This window comes from Euleptes europaea, chromosome 1 (assembly GCF_029931775.1).
Source record: "Euleptes europaea isolate rEulEur1 chromosome 1, rEulEur1.hap1, whole genome shotgun sequence".
NCBI lineage: Eukaryota > Metazoa > Chordata > Lepidosauria > Squamata > Sphaerodactylidae > Euleptes > Euleptes europaea.
This window is the reverse complement of record NC_079312.1, coordinates 52,496,561-52,520,969: the sequence shown is the minus strand read 5'-3', so window position 1 is coordinate 52,520,969 and position 24,409 is coordinate 52,496,561. Positions and strand designations below refer to the sequence as shown.

General features: G+C 42.0%; 1 protein-coding gene across 1 annotated transcript in view; it reads left to right on the top strand.

The window, feature by feature from the left end:
- Positions 1–24,409, top strand: part of PLXND1 (plexin D1) — a 174,104-nt gene that overhangs the window by 54,394 nt on the left and 95,301 nt on the right. Inside the window, exons 9-12 of the mRNA XM_056846862.1 lie at positions 2,932–3,115; positions 5,103–5,211; positions 7,845–7,947; positions 20,678–20,782. Coding sequence (XP_056702840.1) covers positions 2,932–3,115; positions 5,103–5,211; positions 7,845–7,947; positions 20,678–20,782 — 501 coding nt within the window. The remainder of the gene's footprint in view (positions 1–2,931; positions 3,116–5,102; positions 5,212–7,844; positions 7,948–20,677; positions 20,783–24,409) is intronic.

The following is a 24,409-nucleotide window of genomic DNA, read 5'->3' as shown; positions in this document are numbered from 1 at the left end:
ATAGATTACATTCTCCAGACTGCCATCCAAGCTCCACTTTTACCCTTTGAGAATGTCTCTTACCATGTTATGTGTATGTCCATCCCCCTTTTTCACTGCTTCTAGTAAAGGTGCTACAACTGGTTGTTGCTACAGCTGGCAAGGAAATGTTGTAAGAAAGGTCCCAGCATCCAATGTTTTTGGTCTGAATCAATTAAAGTTTCTCACTATTCTCATAGGCTGTGTTTTAAAAAAATTATTGTTACTATTTGGGTTTTTTTTTTCATTTGGTAATTTGGTGGCAACTTATAGACACCCTTTTTCTGTCCTTCCCAGGTTTAAGTGGCTTCTAGCTTTTCCTTCCCCATTTTCCCCTGACAGTAAGACAGAGACTCCCAGTCTAAAGGCAGCCTGAGTAGCCTGTATGAGCCCAAGCTCCTCAGAGCTTGGAAACTAAGTAGGGTCAGCCATGGTTGGTACTTGGACGGGAGACCACCAAGGAAGACTTGGCTTGCTATACAGAGGAAGGCAATGGCAAACCACCTCTGCTCATTTCTTGCCTTGAAAACCCTACGGGGTTGCTGTAAATTGGCTGCAACTTGACAGCACTTTATTTTTATTAATTTAACAATAAATGAATGGATTGTAAGCCTTAAAATAACGAGCCAACAAACTCAATAAACATTTAAGAGAAATAAACTTTCTTCCCTGTGAGAATCGCTTCTTTTAACTTCCATTTTCAAACTTTAGAAATTATGGTACTCTAAAAAAATATAGACAGATTGGTCTGTTCTGTATGAATAAAAACACAAGTCATGCTGTGACACCTTAGAGGCTTAACAGATTTGTTGCTCTATGAAACCTTCAGATGCATGAAGAGCCCTGAAAAAGGTGGAGTGTGTGTACATTATATCCTGTTCACATGCTGTGTCATTAGATGCTTTCTTAGTCCATTTGAAAGATATGATAAAATAGCTTATTGCCCACTAACATTTATGCTACAACCCATTTGTCGTATTAGAAACCAAAAGCACGATCAGGCGCACTTTATTTGTTAATGTAAAATATCTATATCCCACCTTGTTTCCTCAAATTTAAGGCAGCTAACAAAACAGCAATGCTGTAAGGACACATAGGCTTGGATCTCATGAACGAGTTCCATACATGCTAGTCTCTGCTGCAGGGCGTGCTTCCTCTTCCACTAAAGCTTCCATTTGTGCAAGGGTGCATTGTGAAAACCATTGATCTTGGGGAAGCAGAAGTTATAGCAGAAGAGGAGGTGCACTCCATGGCAGAGACTATCTAGCATGCATGGAACTTATCCATAGGACCCAAGCCGGTATTATTTAATTTTGAGTGGTTAACCAAGTCTTGACACTGAGCTCATGTGGATGATACACTTGGAGGAAAACTCCCATTTATTTTAAAAGCGGTGGGTGAGAATACACAGAGCCCAAACCATTTTGGATTTTGTGTGCCAAGCAAGTTCTATGGCTCATGTCCAGGAGACTCAGGCGCACTGCTTCTGTCTGGAAACGCTGACGTGATATGTTTCTAGCAGCCCACCGATCAGGGAACGTACTACACTTTCTGACCACTATTCAGAGGCAGGCTTTTTAATTCTGAGGACAAGGCTTAGAAATCTGCATGGCTGCTTTCACACTTTGAAACAGCACAGTGGCTTCTTCACACTGAGGAAAATGCCATCTTTCACAATTTTTTAACATACATTAATTTTTTTAACATACATTAAATTGTATTAAATTGTTCTGGGAATGTTCTGCAAAAGGGACCTGATTGGGTCTGTAGTGGTGGGGCTAATTTGCTGTTCAGTATTCCAGATCCTTCTGTAGCAGTAGTTATGATATCACTAACCTTTCCTTGCTGAGTTTGCAAACTAACCGAGAGTTCAGGCACTTTTCAACTGTCAATGAACTTAGTTTGCTTTAAGTTGCTTTCATCTTGGACAGTTAATTGGAACAGTTACAGAAAAGTTAGATTAATTACTTTTCTATAGAGGTTAAGAGTTGAGATTGGTCTTCTTATCTTGCTATATCAAATGTAACTCATTGCATATGTGATTGGTTTATTTGTAATTACGTGGATTATGTCATATTTAGTTATGAACCAATCAGTTGTCTAGATGATAACCACATTATTATGATAGAACAGATTTAGAGACAGATAAGATTGATATGTTTCTATAAATATGCACTCCTGTGATAAGAAAATCACATTTCTCTGGGTGGAAGTCTCAAAAGTTGACTAGTCGAGGTTTTTTGGTGGGTAACTTGGGTTTCTGATAATCCCTAAAAGCAGCAAGACAACAAACTGAAACCTGATTTACTTTTAAAACTATTACTTGCTATAATATGATGAAGCAGTGCTAGGAACTTTGATAATTTTAGCATTTATCGTTACAGTAATTGTAGGGTTTCATGCATGTATTTTTTTCTGTCTTGCTCAATAAAAAGAATATTTTCTTTTCTCAATAAAAAGATAAACGTATCTACAGGTGTTTTGTCTGGTATGCTGGTTAATAGTTCAAGGAACCGAACTCAGGCTTACTCTTTTGTACTAACAGAATTAAAGGTTGTTTATCTCTTTTTAATAGATAAATCCTGGAGCTAATAGAGAAATCCTGCTGCTAAAAAGTTTTGCACAGGCAAAGCCTTTAAAAGTGTTTAGTGCAGGAGGGAGGATGAGGGAAAGAATCATTGTTACACTTCTTTGTAGTCCTATATGTAGTTTATTTCAGGCTGGCCTTCTGGTCTTAGAGTCTCAATACAGTGAATTCTAGATCCCCTGTATAAAAGTTGTAGTCGTTTATTCATTTTTTTTAACATACAGTCATCCTGACTAGAATGACACAAAATGGAAAAAAGTATTATCAGCCAACTACTCAGTATAGTTTAAAAGTCCTTTACTATCTCTTTTTTTGTCCCTACTTAGGCCATGATAATCCAGATACATGGGAATATTCCAAATTTGAACGGAATGAAGATGTCTTGCGATTATGGGAATGATGTCACCACTGTAGCTACTGCAGCTAAAGTTCCTGCAAATTCATGGAACCAATTTGTTTATTGCAACTTTCTTCCCAAAGAGAAATATCCAGCATTCCCATCGAATCAAGGTTTGTAGCAGAGAGAAGTATTAGCGTGCTGGAAAAAAATGTTGCTTTTCAACTGCAAAACTGACATTGGGGATGAAGTATCAGCTTTCCCCCAAAGTTATTCTTATTAAATTAAGTTGAGTTTATGCAGTCATGCAGTGACAAACATGGTGTAGGGGTTAGAATGTCAGGCCGAGGTTCAAATCCCCACTTTTCCATGGAAGCTCACTGGGTGACCTTTGGCCAGTCATTCTTTTAACCTAACCTACTTCACAGGGTGGATGGTGTCAGTTAAAAGGGAGGAGGATGTTGTAAGCCTCTTTGTGTCTCAACTGGGAAGAAAAGCAGCATATAAATATCAAGGAATGTATCATTAATTAATGCTAGGATTACTATTGTAGTCCCCTCCCCATATTGTGTTTGTGTTTGGGTACAAAGATGCGGCCAGGGGACTTACCCAAATGCCGACAGTTGCAGTCGCAGGGCAGTGGTTCCGCCCCGGAAATGGAGCCAGCAGCCAAGCATGAGTTTCCTGACTGGCTGTTCTGTCTGTTTCTCGGAGTCAGCCTATTGCGGCGAGGTAGACTGCTCGGGGGCTGGGGTATGGCATTATGTAGGCGCACCGACGTCGCCCCCGCCCCCCTTTTGCCTATCTAGGGCCCTCTCACCCACTGTCCGGCCTTGCGTGCCATCAACCGCCCTCCCTCCCTTTGTTCAATGGAGTGTCCTGCTCTGTTTCCTTCACAGCTCAAGGCAGTTTTTGGCATTGAGCCGGATCCATTTAGGAGGAAGATACACCTGTGTGCTTGCCTTCCCCCTTTGGGGACCCCCATAAGGGGTCTTGGGGTTGAGTCCTACTGCGGATGCCCAGCTGGGGGGCTGTCGTGTGGCTCCACTCTCAGCTGGCGAATGTACCACTTAGAGATTTATGCCCAAGTGGAACCACTAGTTCGCCACAGTTTGTCCCCCCCCCCAACACTTGGATTGGGGGATTGTTTCATCAGCCAACAGTGTGGTTGCCCAATGCCTCGATTTATTAATCGGCTGACAGGGTGGTCACCCGATGCCTGGATCTGTGCCCTATGCATCAGCAGTGCTCCATCTGCTGTAATCAATAAAGCCTGTGGCCTTTGTTAACCCATCTCTTGTGTATTTGTATTCATTCCTCCCCCCATTTCCTTTGCGATGCCGCTCATGCCCTTGGGATCACAAATACTGAGGTCTGTTTGGGTAACTTGCTTGGTTTTGACTTGTCTCTCGTGAATTTTTGCACTAAAAATTCCAAACGCATTAAATTTTTTTGAAATTTTACCAAAAGAAAACTAAATTTCCAAGTGTAGAGGAGGAAAAATTGTTTCAACATTATGAAATGTCATAGTGACAGAACTGTTTCTTATAGATGTGTGATACAAAATTTCTGTCTATGTCAAAAAGAGAAAACTGAGAAAGTACCTTCTTGGTTGTGACACTGAAATGTTGGAACTCCCTTCTCAGGGAGATTTGGCTGTCATTCTCTCTTGTCTTCTGCCAGCGAGTGAAGACTTTTAAAAATTTCTTTGGTGTGCTGTCACTATTCTTAGTGCTCCCCCCATTTGTGTGTTTATATATGTATGTGTTTGTTTGAAAGATTTTATATATATTTGTATTTTAAACATTGTTTCAATGGTTGAAATGTTTTAATGTTTGCTGCTGTAGGGATCATGATTTGGGAGGAAAAGTGGGATAGAAATATTTTGAATAAATAAATAAGAAATATTATTTAGTTGTTGTAATCCAATTGCCTGGTTTGGATAAATAGTTTAAAGCTATAGTTTCAAATGAGCAGATTCCAGTTCATTTCCTGGGGGAGAGGGGGAGAACTCTGAAGAGTTCCCTCCATTGGAGGGAAAAAACAGCAGTTTTGATACATTTTTTCTTCAGGCATTTATCTTGTCTTGAAAGCATGAACAAAGAACAATACGAAAGCAACTCTCTTGTGATCCAGTATCCTTTGGCTTTCTTTTTCTAGACCATGTGATTGTTCAAACTGCCGTGAGGGTCAACGGCAAAAGCATCGTGTGGGCCAATTTCACCATCTATGACTGCAAGAGAACTGGAAACATTTACCCAAAGACAGGGTAAGTGATCCCAGGGTCTGTAAATTACAGTGGAGAGGAGATGGGAGATTGCTGACAAACAGTAGGCTGTTTGGCTAAAAACTTGCATCAGAATCTGGGGCTGGAAAATCAAATCTATTTTCTGTTTTAGTTTCAGTAAGGGGAAGCGATTACCTAATTTGCATTCTTTAAAAGTGTGCATTCAACACCCGGGAGCCTTGATTGCAGTGGGTTAACTAAGCAAGAACCACTTTGTTGTCAACCAGATATTTCAGGCCCTGGGCAGGATTTGGCAGGGGAGACAATGCAGCTTGCCAGGGATTTGCAGAGGAAGGGTCTTAGTGCATTTCAGACCATCTGGACATTTTGATGTTTTTTGGCATTTTTTTCTCAAGTTTTTAAAAACATGAAATAACATTTTTTTTTAGTCTGAAAGCTTTTGAGTTAACCCTCAGAACTCTGTAATTATCAGAAGAAAAACAATCCCTATTTAAAGACAGATCAGTCTTTTGCACAGCAGAAGACAATAGCGGGGGATCCGGCAATGCACAAGCAGAAACATAAATGGACAGTTCCGCTTGCGCAAGTTCTTGTGCACACCAGTCACTTTCTTCCTTATATATTTTAATGCCCATAAATTGGCTGCCGAAGATCTTGCCCAAGCAGGAATGGAAGTGGGGATGCGATAAATGTAACTTAGCACAAGAGGATACCATAGTCTTTTTAAAATGTCTTCGTTTGCACTAGAGCTCTAGTGCAAGTAAAAATTTTGTGCTGGACCCAGCTCCGTGTTTGGGGATTCAGTAAATATACTGAATCTGAGGGCTATGCCCTTCTAATACAAACTTGTGGAAATAAGTAGAGTGTTCCTAGCATGTTAGGCCTCTGCACCCCCAACATCCCACTGTCATTACTCCGAGAAGTTGTCACTCCCACTTGCATGCACATCGTGCTATCAATCACAGTTACAGACAGCCATGGCAGAAATGCAAAGCATATTGCAGGAATTGGTCCCCCCTCTCCTGCGGGAGGTTTTTGAAGCAGAACTGGGGTGGGGATCGCGTGTGCGTAACTGTGTGCGACGCAAGTATGTCACTTCTGGTTTACACAGCATTTGGCGGGGGGGTTGAGTGGTAAAGCAGCCCGTCACGATGTGTCACTTCCGGGTATAAACCAGAAGTGACGTAATAGCGTCGCACGCAGCTGCGTGTGTGATCCCCACTCCTGAGCCCGCCAATGGATTGGCGGGCAATTGCCCACCAGTCCAAGTGACCTGGCAACCCTATGCAGGAAACAACCATGGAAAGAGTAAGTAAAGGCTTTATGGGAATAGGCAATTTTGGAGGTGCCCCGATGGGATGATATGGAATTGAAGAAGGCATAAAGGGCAAATGATTGTGTAGAATTAATTGGCTAGGAAATCGATCCAGGCTTGTTACCAGAGTAACTACTTAGCATGCTAATGGCGTAATTTTCTGCAAGTGCACGGGGAGGAATGTTTTGTGGCCACAAGAATGCCATTTGAGTTCATAGGTGGCCTTGTTAGCTACTTTTGAGAAATGTTACTTAAGGCCCACACTTGATTGATATACACTTTGCCTCCTACAAACCTCCTTATTTAAAAATTGCAGTTGATATTTTTCAGGTTTCTAGTGAGTAAATTGGTCCCATAAACATTGTTATCCAGGATGTCTGCATTATTTCTTTAATATTGGCTTTATGGTATGTAGAGGGGCTTGTTTGGAAATAGCAACAGTAGTCTCATTAGAAAAGAACAAGCCGATGTGGATAAATGGGGCAACTGCTTTACTAAGCAAAACTTGGCTGCCATTTTTCAGTCTGCGTATGTTCAAACTGTAGGTACTGAGGTTTAAAGTATCACTGACAGAAACAATCAGATACATTGTAATGTTGTTCTGTAGTTGCATCACATCCTGTATATTTTCTGAGTTGCTCAAGAGTAAACCTATAGCCCTCTGGATTTAATAGCCTCAGAGCGCTAGTTCTGCTCTGTGGAACTCAGTATAGATCAGAGGAGTTTGCTAATGCATCATTACAGTTCAGATGCCAACTTCCCAGTTACGGTAAGTAAAAACCACACTACTAAAAGCCACTTAAAAGCCACTGTAGCTAGCTAGCACCATGTGTCTGAAAGGAGGCACTCACATGCTGTAAAAGAAAAGGGTAATATGTTACATCCCATGTTAGCAGGAGGTTGGACAGCCTGGCTATAATGTTAGAACCCAGCTTCAACCATCTCTTTATCTGTCAATAAAAATATGTGGAGGGAAAGGGTGTTGATAAGGGTGTCCGGTTTCTACTCAAAGCCTGTTTGTTTCACTGCCTATTAATGGTGAAATTACGCCTTGTTAGCTTGAGAAAGCACTAGTCCCTGCAAAAGTCATTCCTGAAAAACAGGATAATGGAAGCAGCTCAAAAACAGATGTGGCACAATAGCTGATGGGTCAATGAATTAAAGTAGAATGACAGAAGAAAAGCCCCTAGGTCTCCTCACCACTCACAAAAAATGAAGTTTAGAGTCTTCCTTGGATGAACTTGTCATGTGTGCGGGCTTGTGCTGGCTGCTTAACTCAAGAGAATCATCTGTAAACTATGCTGAGTGCGTAAGCACATGCTTCTTTTATGTGTTTCAGGTGTATCAGCTGCCTCTCGGCTAAATGGAAGTGTTACTGGTGCACTCAAAGATATACCTGTGTCTCCAATGCCTCTGAGTGCGACGGTTCGATACAAATGAACGTAAGGCACATCTCACTGCTAGCTGTTAATTCAGTCCCTTTAAGCAAGACACTTCTCCTTTTTTATAGGTTCTTACCGTATATACTCGCGTATAAGCCGAGTTTTTCAGCCCCAAAAAAGGGCTGAAAAAGCTGAACTCGGCTTATATGCGGGTCAATACGGTAGGGTAGGGGAGGGGGGAACTTACTGCCGCCGCCGCTGGGCCTGCGCCGCTTCCTGCTGCCGAGAGCGGCCTGGGGCGGCCTTCTGCAGCTGCAGGGAAGCTGCCCCGGCCCTCGCCCGGCCGCGCCGCCGCTTCTCGCGGCCGAGAGCGGCCTGGGGCGGCCTTCTGCAGCTGCAGGGAGGCTGCCCTGGCCCTCGCCTGGCTGTGCTGCCGCCGCCGCCGCCAGGCCCGCGCCGCTTGCTGCTGGGAGCCCAGGTAAGCCTGGGGGGGAGGGGTTATAAGCTGACCCTCGGCTTATACGCGGGTGCCTAATTTTTCCCCATTTTTGGGGAGAAATTAGGCACCTCGGCTTATACGCGGGTCGGCTTATACACGGGTATATACGGTATCTCCCCGTGGGTACATGACTGTCAGTAGGAAAATGCAGATTCCGAAGTTTTACTAATATAAATTAAGTGGTTTATTGGAAGCCATTACTGCATAATACACTACAAAAGCCAACTGCAAACGGAATCAGATGCATGATATAGGAATACATATGAAAAAACACGAATACAAAACCATCAGAAAGATGCAGATGGCTACAGAAAATAATGTGAACAGATAAACACGCAGCGCGTAAGCATGAAAAGGTGTTGGTTGGGTTTGCGTTTGTCAGTCTTCATGCTTGGTCAACAGTCAGCAGTGCATTTTGGGAACTTCCAGTGATGAGGGTCAGACTGGGTTTCAAGGACAAATACTCCTGAATAATATGATTATACATGTAAACAGTTCAGGGGGGTTCTCTTCCCCTTTATGTGTGGAAGCCAGTCCTGTGAAATCTGGTTCTCATAACATCTCAGCAGCTGCTTCTTAACTCAGCCAGCAAAGTTAATATTCCAGTTGACACACCAGTTTCTCAGCTCCTTCAGCCGAGTGCACAGATTTCCCCAAAGCAGTTGAAACAATTTCGCAAAATAAGATAAAAAATCCAGTAAACCTATGCTTCTTCTCACCTCATAATATCATATAGGGTCAAACACAATTGAGATGGTGTGGTGGGAGGGGGTCTACTGTTGTAAAAATCCATTTGGACAAGTTTTAGGCACACACACCCCTGGTAACAAATGTCTTTTCTTAATAGTAAGAGGTGCCAGGTTCTGAAATCCATTTTGTTCAAAGATTGAGGCTGTAACTGGACCAATCCAGGGCTGAAAGGTTGCTGGATTAACACTAGCTCATGCTACTTTTTTCAGCTTAACAACACTTGGTTTGTTTCACCTTTGTTTTGGAGAAATAATGTAATATGATTACTATAGAAATGCCTGTATTGGGAAAGATGTTTGTGAAAAATGTACATGTGGTAGAGTGTAGTAGTTTCAGAAGACTAGGTCTTTGAAGAGGCAGATTTGAGTCCTGTAGCACCTTAGAAACCCTCAAGGTTTTGGGGAGTATAAACTTTTGAGAGTCAAAGTTTCTTTCATCAAATACAAGGAGGAATGGAGATTCCTGAGCCCTTATATCCCAGTCAGAAAGTGGGAGGGGTGTTGCTAAGAAGGGAGCCAGAATGCAAAGATACAATGCAAAATGTAATCAGCTTGATTAGAGCAAGGGAGAAATGCTTTGGAGCATTGAGATGTGTTGGGGAGTAATGTTGGGGAGGGGATTCGAGCACCTATTTAGCTAGAGGGCTAGACCTTTCCAGAGATGTTTTGTGCACTTGCACAAAACCCATATGTGTGACTGTATAGTTGACCACTCAAAGAATATCAGTTACAGATAAGCAACCCATTTTTCCTCATCCCTCTGGGCCTCACACTCAATATGTGTGAAATTAGCATTGTAATTCTTGATGCTTAACCTTGTGCTGTGTTGTAAGCTACTGTTGACATGCCTGCCTGCCTGCCTGCCTGCCTGCCTGCCTGCCTACAGAGAGAGAGAGAGCGAAAGAGCGAGCGAGCGAGCGAGCGAGCGAGAGAGAGAGAGAGAGAGAGAGAGAGAGAGAGAGAGAGAGAGAGAGAGAGAGAGAGAGAGCAGGATGTTTGCAGATATGGGAAGCTGGTTTTTAAAATAAATAACTGTTTGTATTTAATTAAGGTATTCCGTTTTCCTGATTCAGCAGGCTTTCTAGTCCGTTGTGGGACATTAATAAAATGGTCGCTAATCAGCTATCAGCAGTGAAATCACCACTTAGAAACAGACAATCACCTTTATCCCAAATGAATCTCTTAATAACAGAGAATCTTCTGCTGTTTGCTTTTTAAGTTTAAACTGAAGTTAAATTAAATAAATTGGTTTTCCAGAAATCAATGTACCAGGCTTTTATACTGTAAATTAGATACCTCTTTGGCACTGTGGTTCTGAAGCTTGAGTTGTAAATTATCCCCATTTGTTTTGTTCAGTAAGGACCTTGGGTCTTTGTGTTGTTCTTTTACTTTGTCAGTCACATCTCTGTGTATTACCCCTCCCTCTTTTTAAACACTGCCTCACATGAAAATGAAAATAATTCAGTCATGTCACATCCGTTGCCCTCAAAAGGAGCACTTTGCTGTGTACACTTCCCCCTTTGGCCCTCATCTTAGCAGGGGAGGGAGTTCTAGCACTCCTTTCCTCTTCTCTGGGTCCCACCGCTCGGCTGACCCTGTTGTCTCCTGGAAGGGCTGGAAAATTTGGCAAGCATGTCCTCCTATGCCTGGCGTGATGAGGGCCTAAATAGGCCTTCCAGGACTACTACCACCCTTCCCTCAGAAGTGTGGGAAATGTCTTCTACCTAGGGTTGCCAGCCTCCAGGTGGTGGCTGAAGATCTCCCGCTATTACAACTGATCTCCAGCCGATAGAGATCAGTTCCCCTGGAGAAAATGGCCTCTTTGACAATTGGACTCTATGGCATTGAAGTCCCTCCCCAAACCCTGCCCTCCTCAGGCTCCGCCCCCCAAACCTGGAGCTGGCAGCCCTACGTCTACCCCATGAAGCAGTTCTAGTGGTTCTCTTGGCTTCGTGCATCCTGGGCAGGTGCCATGACAACTGCCCTGACAATAACAACAAACCAGAAAGTTGGCCTCCGTCTCTTCTGGACACTGCTCCTTTGGCTGTGTCCGGACACAGCAGCCTCCTCAGTCAAATAAAAGTCAGCTCCTCAGGTGCCTCTCCGGCCTTGGCCCTGCCCGGTGTGCCAGATCCTTCTTCTCTGATGCTGTGGGTGGCAGGTAGATAAAACCCCATCAGAAGATCTGATGAGTTCCGTGTAACATTATTAAATATAGGCCTTTCCGTGTGAGCACTACATGGGTTCATAAAAAGCTGGTTCTAAAGTCGCTCTGATAAATTGCGTTGCCCTCAGTCTGTGTTAATTTCTCCCCTACTCCTGAACAGACAAGTAATTAATTGGTGTTTGTTTTTCAAGCCTGCAGATGAGCCAAATAATGAATCCTGTTTCTAAGCCTTTTCCTGAAAGGGAATAAATAGTTAAAGCAGGCACCATTTGTTTAGTTTAGCATGTTAGCAGTCTGAATGTGACATGTTGTGCCTTCACACTCATGCTTATCATGGTCCGTGTCAACTGCTTATGTCGTTCAAGTCTAAATGGGAGACAGGCTGCAAAGATGGCATTACACTGTTGCAGATGGTTAGGGCTGGACTATTACTTTGCATATTTTGATGTATATTACTGAGACTGAAGAAACAAAAGCAGGCTCCTGCAGGCTGTAGCTTAATTAATCGTATTCATGAAATGGGCCTCACAACCAGCAAGTATTTGAAAGCAGTTATTGCCACCCCCCACACACCCTTTTCCAAGTGACCCCTAACAGAGGACTCCCTTTTCAAATGGAAGTCCAGTCCTGTAAATCACATGTTACAGTGATCACTTAGGTTGAGGACAGCGACGGTTTCCATCTGGCTGGCCTCCCCTCCTTCTCCTTCTACCCGCCTCTGCTGTACATCCTGCTATTGTCTTGTTTTGTTGTTATTTTGCCATTTGGTAGTAGGTTACCTTTGCTGCTAAAATTGAAGGCATATTTTTTTTTATCACTGTTGAAATTTTATTGTAACTTAAATTGTTTTAAGTTACAATTTTAAATTATTTTAAATGGCTGTGAACCAGACTTAGTCTGGAAGAGCAGCCGAAAATTAATTAATTAATTAATTTGTGTGTGATAAACTAAATTCTGCCCATAATCCAAGCATGAATGCTTCTTAATTCTTTTCTAGGCTTGTTAACAGGAATCAAATAGATTTGCCACTGCTCAGTACAAGTCCTTTGCTGCTAGCAGCCAACAGCAGAGATCTGCTTTTAAGGAAGGTCTGTTAGATATGTCCAGAGACCTCTTCACCACAATGGGCGTGGATTTAAAATTATATTAAATAGAACTGTGGGTTCTACACCAGCTGCAGAAGGGCAGGAATAGCCAAAACCCAACTGTGTTGGCACAAATTGCCAGGGATTGCAGTTATTAGGGAACCTTTCCAGCTTGATTTGGATAACGGGCATTATAAGTAAATGCCTCATGTCACACTGAGAAATGCCGTAGGTGAAATGATTGTGATTTTAAAAGCCACAATAAGTACTCAACAGTGTATCTCATTATCCTGATAGAGATACAGATAATCACAAAACTATCAAATGTATGACATCTCTTTCACGATGTTGGTTATCACAGATGCTGCACCACAGCATTCATCCTGAAGTTAAACCAAATGATACTCTTGCATGATGTAGTGGTTAAGAGCAGTGTTTTGGAGCAGTGGACTCTGATCTGGAGAACCGGGTTTGATTCCCCACTCCTCCACATGAGTGGTGGAGGCTAATCTGTTGAACTGGATTTGTTTCCCCACTCCTACATGTGAAGCCAGCTGGGTGACCTTGGGCTAGTTACTCTCTCAGCCCCACCTACCTCACAGGGTGTCTGTTGTGGGGAGGGGAAGGGAAGGTGATTGTTAGCCGGTTTGATTCTTCCTTAAATGGCAGAGAAAGTCGGCATATAAAAACCAACTCTTCTTCTTCTAAATAATAAATCAGGGCTCCCCAACGCGTAGCCCATGCAGACAACACTTAAATTAAATTTGTTATTTCAATTGGGGATTTAAACATTTCAGATTTTAATGTAAACCTGGGGAGTCTCCCAAGTTTGCAGAAAAATTTGTTTAGTGTCTGTGTGGCCCTGATCCGCAGATTTAGCTATCCGCAGATGGAGGTCACATGTTTCTATTAGATATGTAGATTTGTGCTATTTATTTTACTGCACTCAAATGTGCTAGTGGACGTATTAAAGAATAGCTTCGATGCAGTGATGCGCAAATGGAAACCTAAACAGACTTAGCTCAGTTCTGCTTGTTCAAGATCTTGTACAACACCTGGCTCTTTTCACCTGTGTGTTATAGTGCCCAGAAACTGACTTCACAGCATCTTGTGCAAGAGAAATACAAGTGGGGATACAATATGTTTGACTTTTCTCAAGCAGCTACTGCAGTTATTTCTTGTATTTCCGCTAGTGCAAGTGGAAATTTTGTGCTGGATCCAACCCTGTAACATGAAGTTGGTTAGTCAAGTGTCCATTTCATAGCTGAAATGTGCATTAAACACATACACACACACATGCATCAGGCTGCTTCCACCAAACACATAGATCAGCACTAAAACAGACATGCAGCCCTTAGAGGAAGGGCCTTGGATCAATGGTGAGCATCTGCTTTGCATGGAGAAAGTACAACGTTCAAAAAGGATCAGGTAGTGAAAGACCGTGAGACCCCAGAAAGCTTCTGTCAATCAGAATAGACATTACTGACCTTGATAGACCAATGATCTGACTCAGTGTTAGGGAGATTCATATGTCCATGTGTATGTTCATTCACCTGAACATGCTTAAGTTATATTTACATATATCATTGGAAGTATGTCTTAAATTCTGTATCAGTAGAATATAATATGGGAATCTTTACTGATCTGGGTGACAAGCTGTAGTGAAAAATGCCCAGATTGAGCCATTATTTCAGTTGTATAGTACTTTTTGCTGATCCACCATGTCAATGAAGTTTGCTGAAAATAGGAATCTTGTACTTTGAGACTGGAGTTCTTTTCCTGCCTGAATAGCTTATTTGTGACCTTAAATGAATCATTTCGCTTTCCCCTGGTTTTTATGTTCCCTGTTGGATAATGAAAATCATATATTGCCCCCCCCATGCTGCCTGCAAGAATTAATGCCTTTTAAGAAAGCTGCTTCATAGCACAAGATTAAAGATACTGTTAAATGCATGGTTATAATAGATTTCCAAAGGATTGAACATGAAATGTGAAAAAGCCATTTCAGACTTAGCTGTTGAATATTTCAGGTACATTCAAGCAAACTATACCTGCTGTGCCGCCGAAGGTACCAGGTTCATCCATCTAGAATGTGTTTACTGGGCTGATTAAACATCAGGATGCGTGGGGCTGGACTGCAATATTCGGTTGGTTTTCTTGGATTGGAAACGAACGATAGGAACATTGAAAAGGAGGCAGCTGAGAATCAGGATTCAGTGGCTTCATAAATTACTCGCAATGATCGCTGTGTGCCTCTTACTCATGAGATGAAATTAGGGGCCCTGTTTTGTGAAATCTTTTGATCCCCTACCCTCCTGCCTTGGGGCCAACATCTGGGGAAAAGTGAATGTTTTTGCAATTGGAAGTGGCCCCTGCTACCATAAAGCAAGAAACCCACCCTTTTGGATAAAGCACTTGTCAAGAAAGGGGGAGGGAAAACTCTCTGCATTTTTTAAGTGCGAAAAGCGACGTTTTTGTGATCACTGGTTTGCCTTGTGAGATGATGTTTGCCCCTCTTCCCCCCCCCCCATGGCAACTTTTCCACTGAAAATCAAACTCCACTTTAGTCTTGCGGTCCATTGTGGGTCACGGGTGCCACTGCTGACACAGAGTTCAAGAAACAGTAGGTCCCCTATTTCTTTTAATGTCTTTGTCTGGGGGCACAGTAAAAAAACACTTTCCTCGGCCCTGAGGAGAACGGGGCAGTCCTTGCTCACAAGGGATCCAAACCATGAAGAACTTTGGCATGCATTATGTGCTTTGATTAATGTGTGATATATTGACAAATGATATATTATTATATTACCAGTGTCTTCACTTCTGCTGACAACTGTAAAATCCTACTGTGTCCTGAGATACTAGTTTGCTCTTTCTTGTGTCTAGAACAGCCATTAATTTGCAGGAGACAGCTAATGTTTTCTATGACTTAAGGAGATGGAAACTAAACAATAGAGGCGGCTCTGAAAAACCACTTTAAGCCCTCCCTTTCCTTTTTCCTTTCTGAGCGATTCTTTGGGAAATGGTTTTCCCTGTCATCTCCCAATTCTTATCCCCCCCCCCCAGCAAAGGTTTAATGGGAGAGGGAAGGAGGTGTCAGAATTATTATTAGGAAAATGCACAGACTAAGTACAAGAGTGGATGCATTATGGATGCCCACGCCCTTCCCTTCGACGCAGCAGCAAATGAGAGAAGCAGCTGAAAAGTTCGGTTTTGCGCACTACAAGGCTATGAGTTAATTGGCCTTCTGCTGTTTGTTTTTCTAGCAACCCGAACTGGCTGCATTGACATGCAAGGACATACAATGCTAAATTCAGTTCCCTTCTGAGACTCCTCTTACTCTTTTTGCTCATATTAAAGGGGGGGGGAGAGAGCATTGGCCATAATCTCCCGGCTCCTTCTTTGTTGATTTACTTCTCTCCTTGCATATCTCTGTAATTTAATCTCCGGCTGCCGAAGCAGCCCTGGAAGGTGCATGGTTAAGATCAATGTCCCGATAAACCCTGAAACATGTTTTCTCCCCTCAGACAAGCACTTTAAGATAATTGAGAAGCCTTGTAGAGGGTCTTAGGGGGAGTCCGGGGAGAGGCACCGTGAGTGCAAAGAGTTGCCACTGCTCGCAGTATTTGAGATATGGAAATGTTCTACTGTTTATCTTTTTAAGTGTTACAGGGGCCCAGTTTGTCAGCTGTCTCACTCTGGTATAAATCTGAAGCCAATCGATGACAAGAGATCAATCTTTGCACACTAAGGGACATGATGTTTCCTGAGTTTACCAATGCAATGTGTCAATGCAGATCGAGTTTATAGAACTTTAAAGTTAAGAATTTGATCTGATCTGTTTGAGAGAGACTTTAAAGATTTAGATAAACAGAATGGCTACATCATAAGGGCTGGGGATGTATAATAATATATGTCTACCAATTCTAAGTGATAAAATGTTGGGAGGAGTGAGAAAGAATTATCATTAAACTTTTCAGTATTATAGGTATAGTTTCTGTCTGTTTATTACATTTTTATTCTGCCCTTCCTCACAGGAGTGTATAGTTTACATGGTTCTACTCTCCCCTGTTTTAATATCATTATAACCTTGCCAAGTACTTGATTGACCAGTAGGCCCATTGAGCTTTGTGGTTGTGGGTTTCCCCAGACCTAGACTGACACTCTTAACTGGTTCACCTTATGCAGCCCACCAATGTTATAACAGCATAGTGAGCTAAGATCTTGGGCACCCACAACTTCACTTCCCAGCTTGCTTGTATCAAAAAAGAAATCCCAGCATCACTTATCCTTTCTCTGACCTCTCATTTTTCATTTCATTTCATTAACCTTTATTGGCATACCAAAAGACAGAGATAAAAAACAACAACAATATACCTCCAAAGGGCAATACATATAAGTTACAAGTCGGGTTAATAAAACTTTTCTTGTTCTTTAAGAGCTCCTGTAAGAAATTCAGCCACGGTAGCCGTAATTTTAGGATCATGATCACTCAAAAGAAATTTGCATTTCACTTCATTACTCCAGTATCTCTTGTACTGGAGCAAAGTAAATAGCAGTTTATCCCGCAGAGTCACATAGAAGGGGCAATCTAAAAGGATGTGGTCAATTGTATCCAACAAATTTAAACCGCATGTGCATAGGCGTTCATGCCTAGGGATCTGAAGGTATCGGCCTAAGAGCATTCTAGATGGGAATGCGTTAACCCTAGCTAATAGAAAAGTGCGGCGTTGAGAAGGTATCACTAGGTTATCTAGATACCTAGCCATTTTACCCGATCCATTATTAAGGCCTAGGGCCGCCGGAGAACAGATGGGGGGAAGAGCTGGGTTAAAATTCTGCAATTCTACATCAAGGAGACGTTGCTTGATTCTTTTAAAGATGTAAGATTCATTGGCCAGAGCAAGATTATCTAAATCAATTCCAATTTGGCAGAGTCTAGATCTAATCAATATGTCCCATGAGAAATAATGAAGTTCACTTTTCAAAAGATATAAAAGGGAACCTGGCTCAGTTTGAAAATATAATTTGAGCCAATATCTTATTGGTTCTTGTAGGTTATCCGGGCTGTGTAACCGTGGTCTTGGAATTTTCTTTTTGTTTGAATCCAGGCTTTGGTGGCAATCAAGTTTTGCCCGGTTTCAAGACAAATTGTAAAATATGAAACACATTTAGGTATCCCCAATATTTGTCTAAGAAATATGGCTTGAATGTTCTTCACTTCTTGATTAAGAGTTCCAAGCCATAAGGGAACACCAAACAGAAGTTGGGGGAATATTTTCAAATTCAGGATTTTGACCACTGCAGGAACACACTGATTCCCCTTCGCGTAGAAAAATTGCTTGAGTTGATTTAAGGAAATCCTGGTGGCTTTAATAGTAGTTTGTCGATGTATAGACCAATTGAGATTATAGTTATAAGTAATTCCCAAATACTTATAGCTTTTAACTTGTTCAATTGAATCCTTCCCAATATGCCATTTGTATAAGGACCATTTTTTGGAAAATACCACTACTTTGATTTGGAGGAATTAATAGAAAGTAAATTCGAATGGCAATAATTATTAAAAGCATCTAGATATCGTTGGAGGCCTACTTTGGTGAAAGAAAGAATGACGGTATCGTCCGCATAAAGAAGTAGAGGTAAAGACTGGGACCCTAATTTAGGTGGGTGACCATTAACTGAACCCAATGACTTCACTAGATCAGAAAGAAAAATATTAAAAAGTAGGGGAGCTAAAACACACCCTTGTTTAACGCCTCTTTGAATTAAGATTTTCTTAGTCAGTCCACCATTAAGTGAGTATTTAACTTGGCAGGTGGTGTTTAAGTGTAATTTCTTTAAAAGTATTAGCAGCCTGGGGTCAATTCCTAGATTTGAAAATTTGTCCCACAGTTTCTCTCTAGAAATAGAGTCAAAAGCACTTTTTAGATCTATGAAAGCTGCAAACAATTCCCCCCCCCCCATCTTCATGTATTTTTCCACAAGAAAGGATAAAACGAGACAGTGATCTAAAGATCATTTGTTCTTAGTGAATCCTATTTGCTCTGGGCCAATAATGGATTTAGCTTGAGACCACTCCGAAAGGCGGGTCTCAAGGTGTCTAGCATATAACTTGCCCAGTACTGATAGCAAGCTAATAGGACGATAATTTCCCGGTAGATTGGGGTCTCCCTTTTTATAGATTGTCATTAAGATTGAGTTCAGCCATGAATCAGGAAGGATACCATAATGATCAATTGATGTAAAAAGACTGGCTAGTAGTGGAGCCCACCAGTCAGCATATTTCTTAAAGAGTTCGACAGGGAGCCCATCAGGACCTGGTGCTCGACCGGTTTTTAGTTTCTCTGACCTCTCAGTTGTGCAGTAGTTTGAAGAATATTTTTTTTAAAAAGCAGTAGTCTTTTCCCATGTTTATTACTTTATTTAAACCTCAGTGGAATAAGAACGTGCCGGTTTCCTGCAGCTTCTCTAAACTAGAGCAAGGGAAAGAAGACTTCCTATCTATGCTGAGCCCACTGGCATGTATACTAATACTGTAGTTTGGAAAAAAGAGGAAGCAGCAGTAAGTTCTTGTGCTGTTTATTCTCTTCTTCCCATCTCCACCTCTCCCTGAGCTCTCTGGCGTACATACAGTGCTTGCAGACAGTGGCAGGGTCTTCTATCACGCTGAGGTTTTGACAAGATAAGAAACAGCAGGAGTCTGTCATGATTTATGTTATTTTCTCCGTAGCCTAGCACAAATGAGAGAACTCTGCCTCTTCCCCAGGTTCTTTGTGTGTGCCAGGGATTTGGGGCAGAGGTCAGTGTTGGTAGTAAGCTCAAGAGAGGCTAGCTAGTTAGTTACATCACTATTTGTGGACCTCTGTGTGATCTGGGTGTATGTTTAATGATTCAGATGATCTCTCAGATTCAATACTTGCCACTCATCACGTAATCCAGAGGTGACCACAGGAGCAGATTATTCTTCCTGCGGAACAGTGGGAGTGATTTTCCTCTTATTATTATGATGGCACTAATTCTCTTCCAGCCTCAATCAGCTTGAAAACTGTACAAATATGGGAGAGTCAATTTGCTCCATTTCCCTAATTGCAGCAGCTTAATCATGAAGTTGTGAATATTATGAAACCAGTTTATAAGAATCTTCTCCCCTAATTCATTTCTCTGCTGAGGAAAACTGGTTGTTGTTGCTGATGATGATGAAGATGGAGATCTGCATGGGTGCATACTATGAAGATGTGCATCCATTTTTTAAGAATTGAAAAAAATAGTTTTAAATAATTTTAAAAACAATCTGGGCAGGGAAGTGTGCGCTCCATGGGCACTGTCTAGTAGGTGCTTGCATAAAAAGGTACAGCTGCTTATGTATCAGCAGCAGTGCTTATTGTGCTTTTGGGGAGTTTATTTCAGCTTTTCTAGGCCCCTGCCGAAGTGCTTTGAAAACCTGGGAAACCTGGGAAACCAGTTTGACTCAGAGGTTATAATGGGGCACAAATAAATGCTCTAAGAGTAGCACCTCTACAGTACCACCTCCATGTTTTTTCAGGAGTTGTTGCCATATTTATACAATGGTGAAATGCATCAAAAAGTGCGCCCTAAAGCTTGAAAAGTTCTGTCTTTGGCGAGAGAAGCACACGTTCAGGATTTTAAGTTTCTCTACAATTTACTGTGTATCTTGTTAGTGTCATTTGGATCCTTTGGATCCTTCTAGTGGAATACTGGGTACAATAGCTACCGCAGAATGGCAGCTGATGAGAGCATATGGTTTTGCTTTCAGTTTGTGAGCAAATTAATTTCACTGTGAATCATCTCAGATTGATAACACCGTTGCTTGAAGCCCATAAGCGTCCTTGTTTATCCATAGGATAGAGCAGCACAAGCCTCACAAACTCATACCTCAGGGAAGGTGTTGGCGAAGCATCTTCTGTTTGCACATTAATATGTCCAGTGCAAATGACGGTGCTAGTTTGGGCTGATTATGGGGCTGGTGTCTGCCTAGTGAGTTCAGCATTGGCAATATTATTCTGTGTCGTACCAGCTAGCATATATTTGCTGAATCTTAACCAGTGATGCAGAGGTAAAAGACACAGACTTGTATTATTAAGTCTGTGAACCACAGGCTCTCCCACAAGACTATGTTGTAAAGTGGAATTAATAATCAGTAAGCTTCAGACTGACTTTATGAACCTTCTGGCAATGCCATTTTTTATGATGATGCTGTGTTGCCTCAGTGTTCAGGAGGTTCCATAGTCTCCATGTTAACCATTTTGTTTGTTTGTTTCCTGAAATACAGCAAAGTACTGATTGTCCACAGATCGTGTCTGCCTCTACAGCACCAGTGTCGACTGGGACTTCCCAGGACATCACCATTACCTTGAAGAATGCTGCTTTAGTAAAGGTAATTAAATAGGTGCTGCGGAAAAGTGTGACTTAGCTAAACAGGTGTATTCTACATTTGCATCGTGAGTCATAAAGTGGACCCTGTCACTAGAGTGGCGATCTCTGATTATAAGCAGAATGAAGTCAATTCATGACTCCTCATGGGGCAACTGCCTTATGAGGAGCGATTAAAACGCTTAGGGCTTGGAAAGAAGGTGGTTAACGGGAGATGATAGAGGTCTATAAAAATTATGCATGGTATGAAGAGACTGGACAGGGAGGAAGCTTTTCTCCCTCTCTCGTAGTAGAATGCGGGGTCATCTGCTGAAGCTGGAGGGTGAGAGATACAAAACAGATAAAAGGAAGTATTTCTTTACACAACGCATACTTAAATTGTGGAACTCCCTGCCCCAGGATGTGGTGATGGCTGCCAGCTTGGAGGGCTTTAAGAGGGGAGTGGACATATTCATGGAGGAGAGGGGTATTTATGGCTATTAGTTAGAATGGATACTAGTCATGCTGCATGCCTATTCTCTCTAGTAACAGAGGAGCATGCCTATTATTTTGGGTGCGGTGGAACACAGGCAGGATGGTGCTGCTGCACTCGTCTTGTTTTGTGGCTTCCTAGAGGCACCTGGTTGGCCACTGTGTGAACAGACTGCTGGACTTGATGGAACATGGTCTTATCCAGCATGGCCTTTCTTACGTTCTTATGACTTTTATAAAACTTTATTTAAAAAACCAAATAAAATAAAAAAGGGTCTAGAACAGAAATTACTAAATATATCACAACAAAATATACAAGCATAAACTAAACGTACATTCTAGACCAAAAAATTCCATTTTACAAACTTTTCAGGCTTTTGGCCATGTAAAAGACAGGTTAGTTTACTCAGACGAATGCACTCTGACAGCTTCTCCAGCCACCCCTCCTTCTTTGGGATTATATTTTTCTTCCAATTTTGGGCAAGCATTAACCTTGCCGATGTTACCGCATTAGGCACAAATCCATGGACTTCTTTCAGAAGAAAGCCACGCAATTGAACAAGAAAACCTTAGAGGATAATGGTAACTCTTTCTTTATACCTTATGAGAATTCACGACTTAAAAAAAAAAAAACCTCTATCATAACAGCAGAACTAGCTGTTGCAACAAAGGACCGTAATTGAAAGTGATCACTATGGCAAGTGACCAGGTCTGGGAGGGCATAATATGAAGAAGAAAATGTGCCTTCTATGCAGGCATTATCTAGGGATCTGTTACATGTAATGCAAGAACTTTCATGGGCCCGGTGCAGTAAGTAGATTTATAATATTGTAAAACTTCCATTTGAGCAGAATGTTTGGGAGGAAGGAAATGTGCTTCACATACTTGAAGACACTTTCCCCATATTTCACTCAGTGAGCTTTGCAGGTGCGCAGCTCTCACATAGAGCACACCAAACTATTTTCTCGCAACACCAAGAGCAAAACTTTTGAGAGATTAAATCAAATCATGTACTTTGGGTTGGCGTGTTTTGTTTTTAAAGAAAATGTGCGTTGCGTGCATATTTCTGACATGTGTATTAGATCAGGTAACTAATTGTAGAGTTATGGCTCCTGGAATGCATTCAGGATATATTCATAAACCATTCTCAAGCCAGTCTGAGAGGCAGCATGGCGGAGTACTTAAGGGTGGTGGCCTCTAATCTGCATAACGGGATTTGATTCCCCATTCCTCCACATGACGCCTGCTGGATGACCTTGATCTAGTGACAGTTATCTCAGAACTCTCAGTCTCACTACCTCACAAGGTGCCTGTTGTGGGAGGGGAAAGGGAAGGTGATTGTAAGCCGCTTTGAGACTCCTTACAGTAGAGAAAAGTGGAGTATAAAAACCAACTCTCGTTCTTCTTCAAGTATCCTTGGACTATAGGAAAGCAGGAATTATGGACATGCTTCATTAGTATCTTACTCTGTTCTGCTCTTCCTCTGAAGTATCTGAAAGAAGCTTTTATGCAAGGCTATGGAAAAATACCAGAACACTTGTACTGGGACAGACCAGCGGTCCATTCTGCCCACTGTCTTCTCACCTCCATACATCAGGGACAATTAAGTTGTTTCAGAACCTGTTGATTATGTGAGCAATGCCAGGCTCAGCCAGCAGGCAACCAGCAGCATTCTGTACTAGTTTGTATGCTGTAATACATGTTTCCAAATTAATTGAACCTTTGATGTTACTATTATTTTGTAATACGTTGGAGTAGCTACAAGTGATTAGATAAACGCCTTGTAACCTCTGGTGATTTGCATATTTTTTCTCTCTGTCTCTTATCAGAGGTTTCTCCCCCCTCTTTTTCTCTATGTTCTGGGAGCAACTGGCCTTGTACCAGTTGCACCTTCCAGGTGTCCTTGTACCAGTTGTGCCTTCCAGATGTTCTGGGAGCAGCTGACCTTGTACCATTCGCACCTTCCAGGTTGACTTTAAGGGCAGCCCCAGCCAAACTGGAAATTGCAGTGGCTTGAATCCACTTGGCCAGGTTCACTGCATCTAGAAGGGAGGACATGCTACCAGCCAGCCATAGATGGTACAAGGCAGCAGCAGCTGTTTCTCTCTCAATGAGGTTGAGACCAAGACCACCTCCAGGTTCCTCACCTGATTAGACAGGGTTAGTCACATTCCATCCAAAGCAGGCAAGGTCGGTTGCCCCAGAATATCAGCATTGCTGATTGCCATCCTTTCTGTTTTGTTTGATTTCAATTTCAACTTGTTTGAGATCTCATGTTGTTGTTTATTGTTAATCATCGTTGCTATTATTATTTACATTTTTATCCCAAGTAGGGTAAGTGTACTGAGTACCCTGCTTAAAGCGTCTTCTCTTCCTGATATCCCTGGGCTAGATAGACCACCATGCTTTATCAGTGTAATCAGGAAGTGCAAGTGGAATTAATAGAGAGGAAGAAATGTTTTGTTAAAAGCTAGTATTTGCAGAATGCTTCCATGTGTCATAGTGTGCCACATTTTTAAACAATCATTTGCAATTGCAGGCCTAATTTCCATGTGGGCTTGCCTGAAAAGCACTTCCCCTGTTTGTGGATGTGCATGCATATAGTTCTCCTTTTTTGTTCACAGCAAAACAGTCTATAAAAGCTTCTTGAAGGGCCTGTATTGACAGTTTTTGATGTAGTTGCAGTACCCAACAGTGGAACTTAACAAGTCTTAGACAAAGGCTCAGATTGCTTGCAACACCAGCAATGAAAACACTTTGTGCTGTAGCTTTATCACAGTTTCCTCCCAAAGGTCTGGCACTGGTAAATAAGGATGTGCCCCTACTCTGTCAGCAAAACATGGCTTCCTCTGAAATGCTGGAAGGTGACTACAGAGAACAGATTCTGTGTGTAACTCGGTAAGGGGTGGAATAAACAGGAAAGCTACTAAGATACTTTGGTTCCCAACTCCTGACATATACCTTCCAGTTGGCTTCCTCTCTCAGCCCATCTATAAGTACTAGATAAGATTACCAATACTGCATTTCTCTGGGGGAAAAGGTATAATTTATGATTACTTGGCTGGGGAGTTCATGCATTCTTGCAGTCAAAAATAATTGGTTGAAATTACATTAGATTGCTTTGGAATCTTCCCTCACTTCAGCTAATAGGCATGACCAC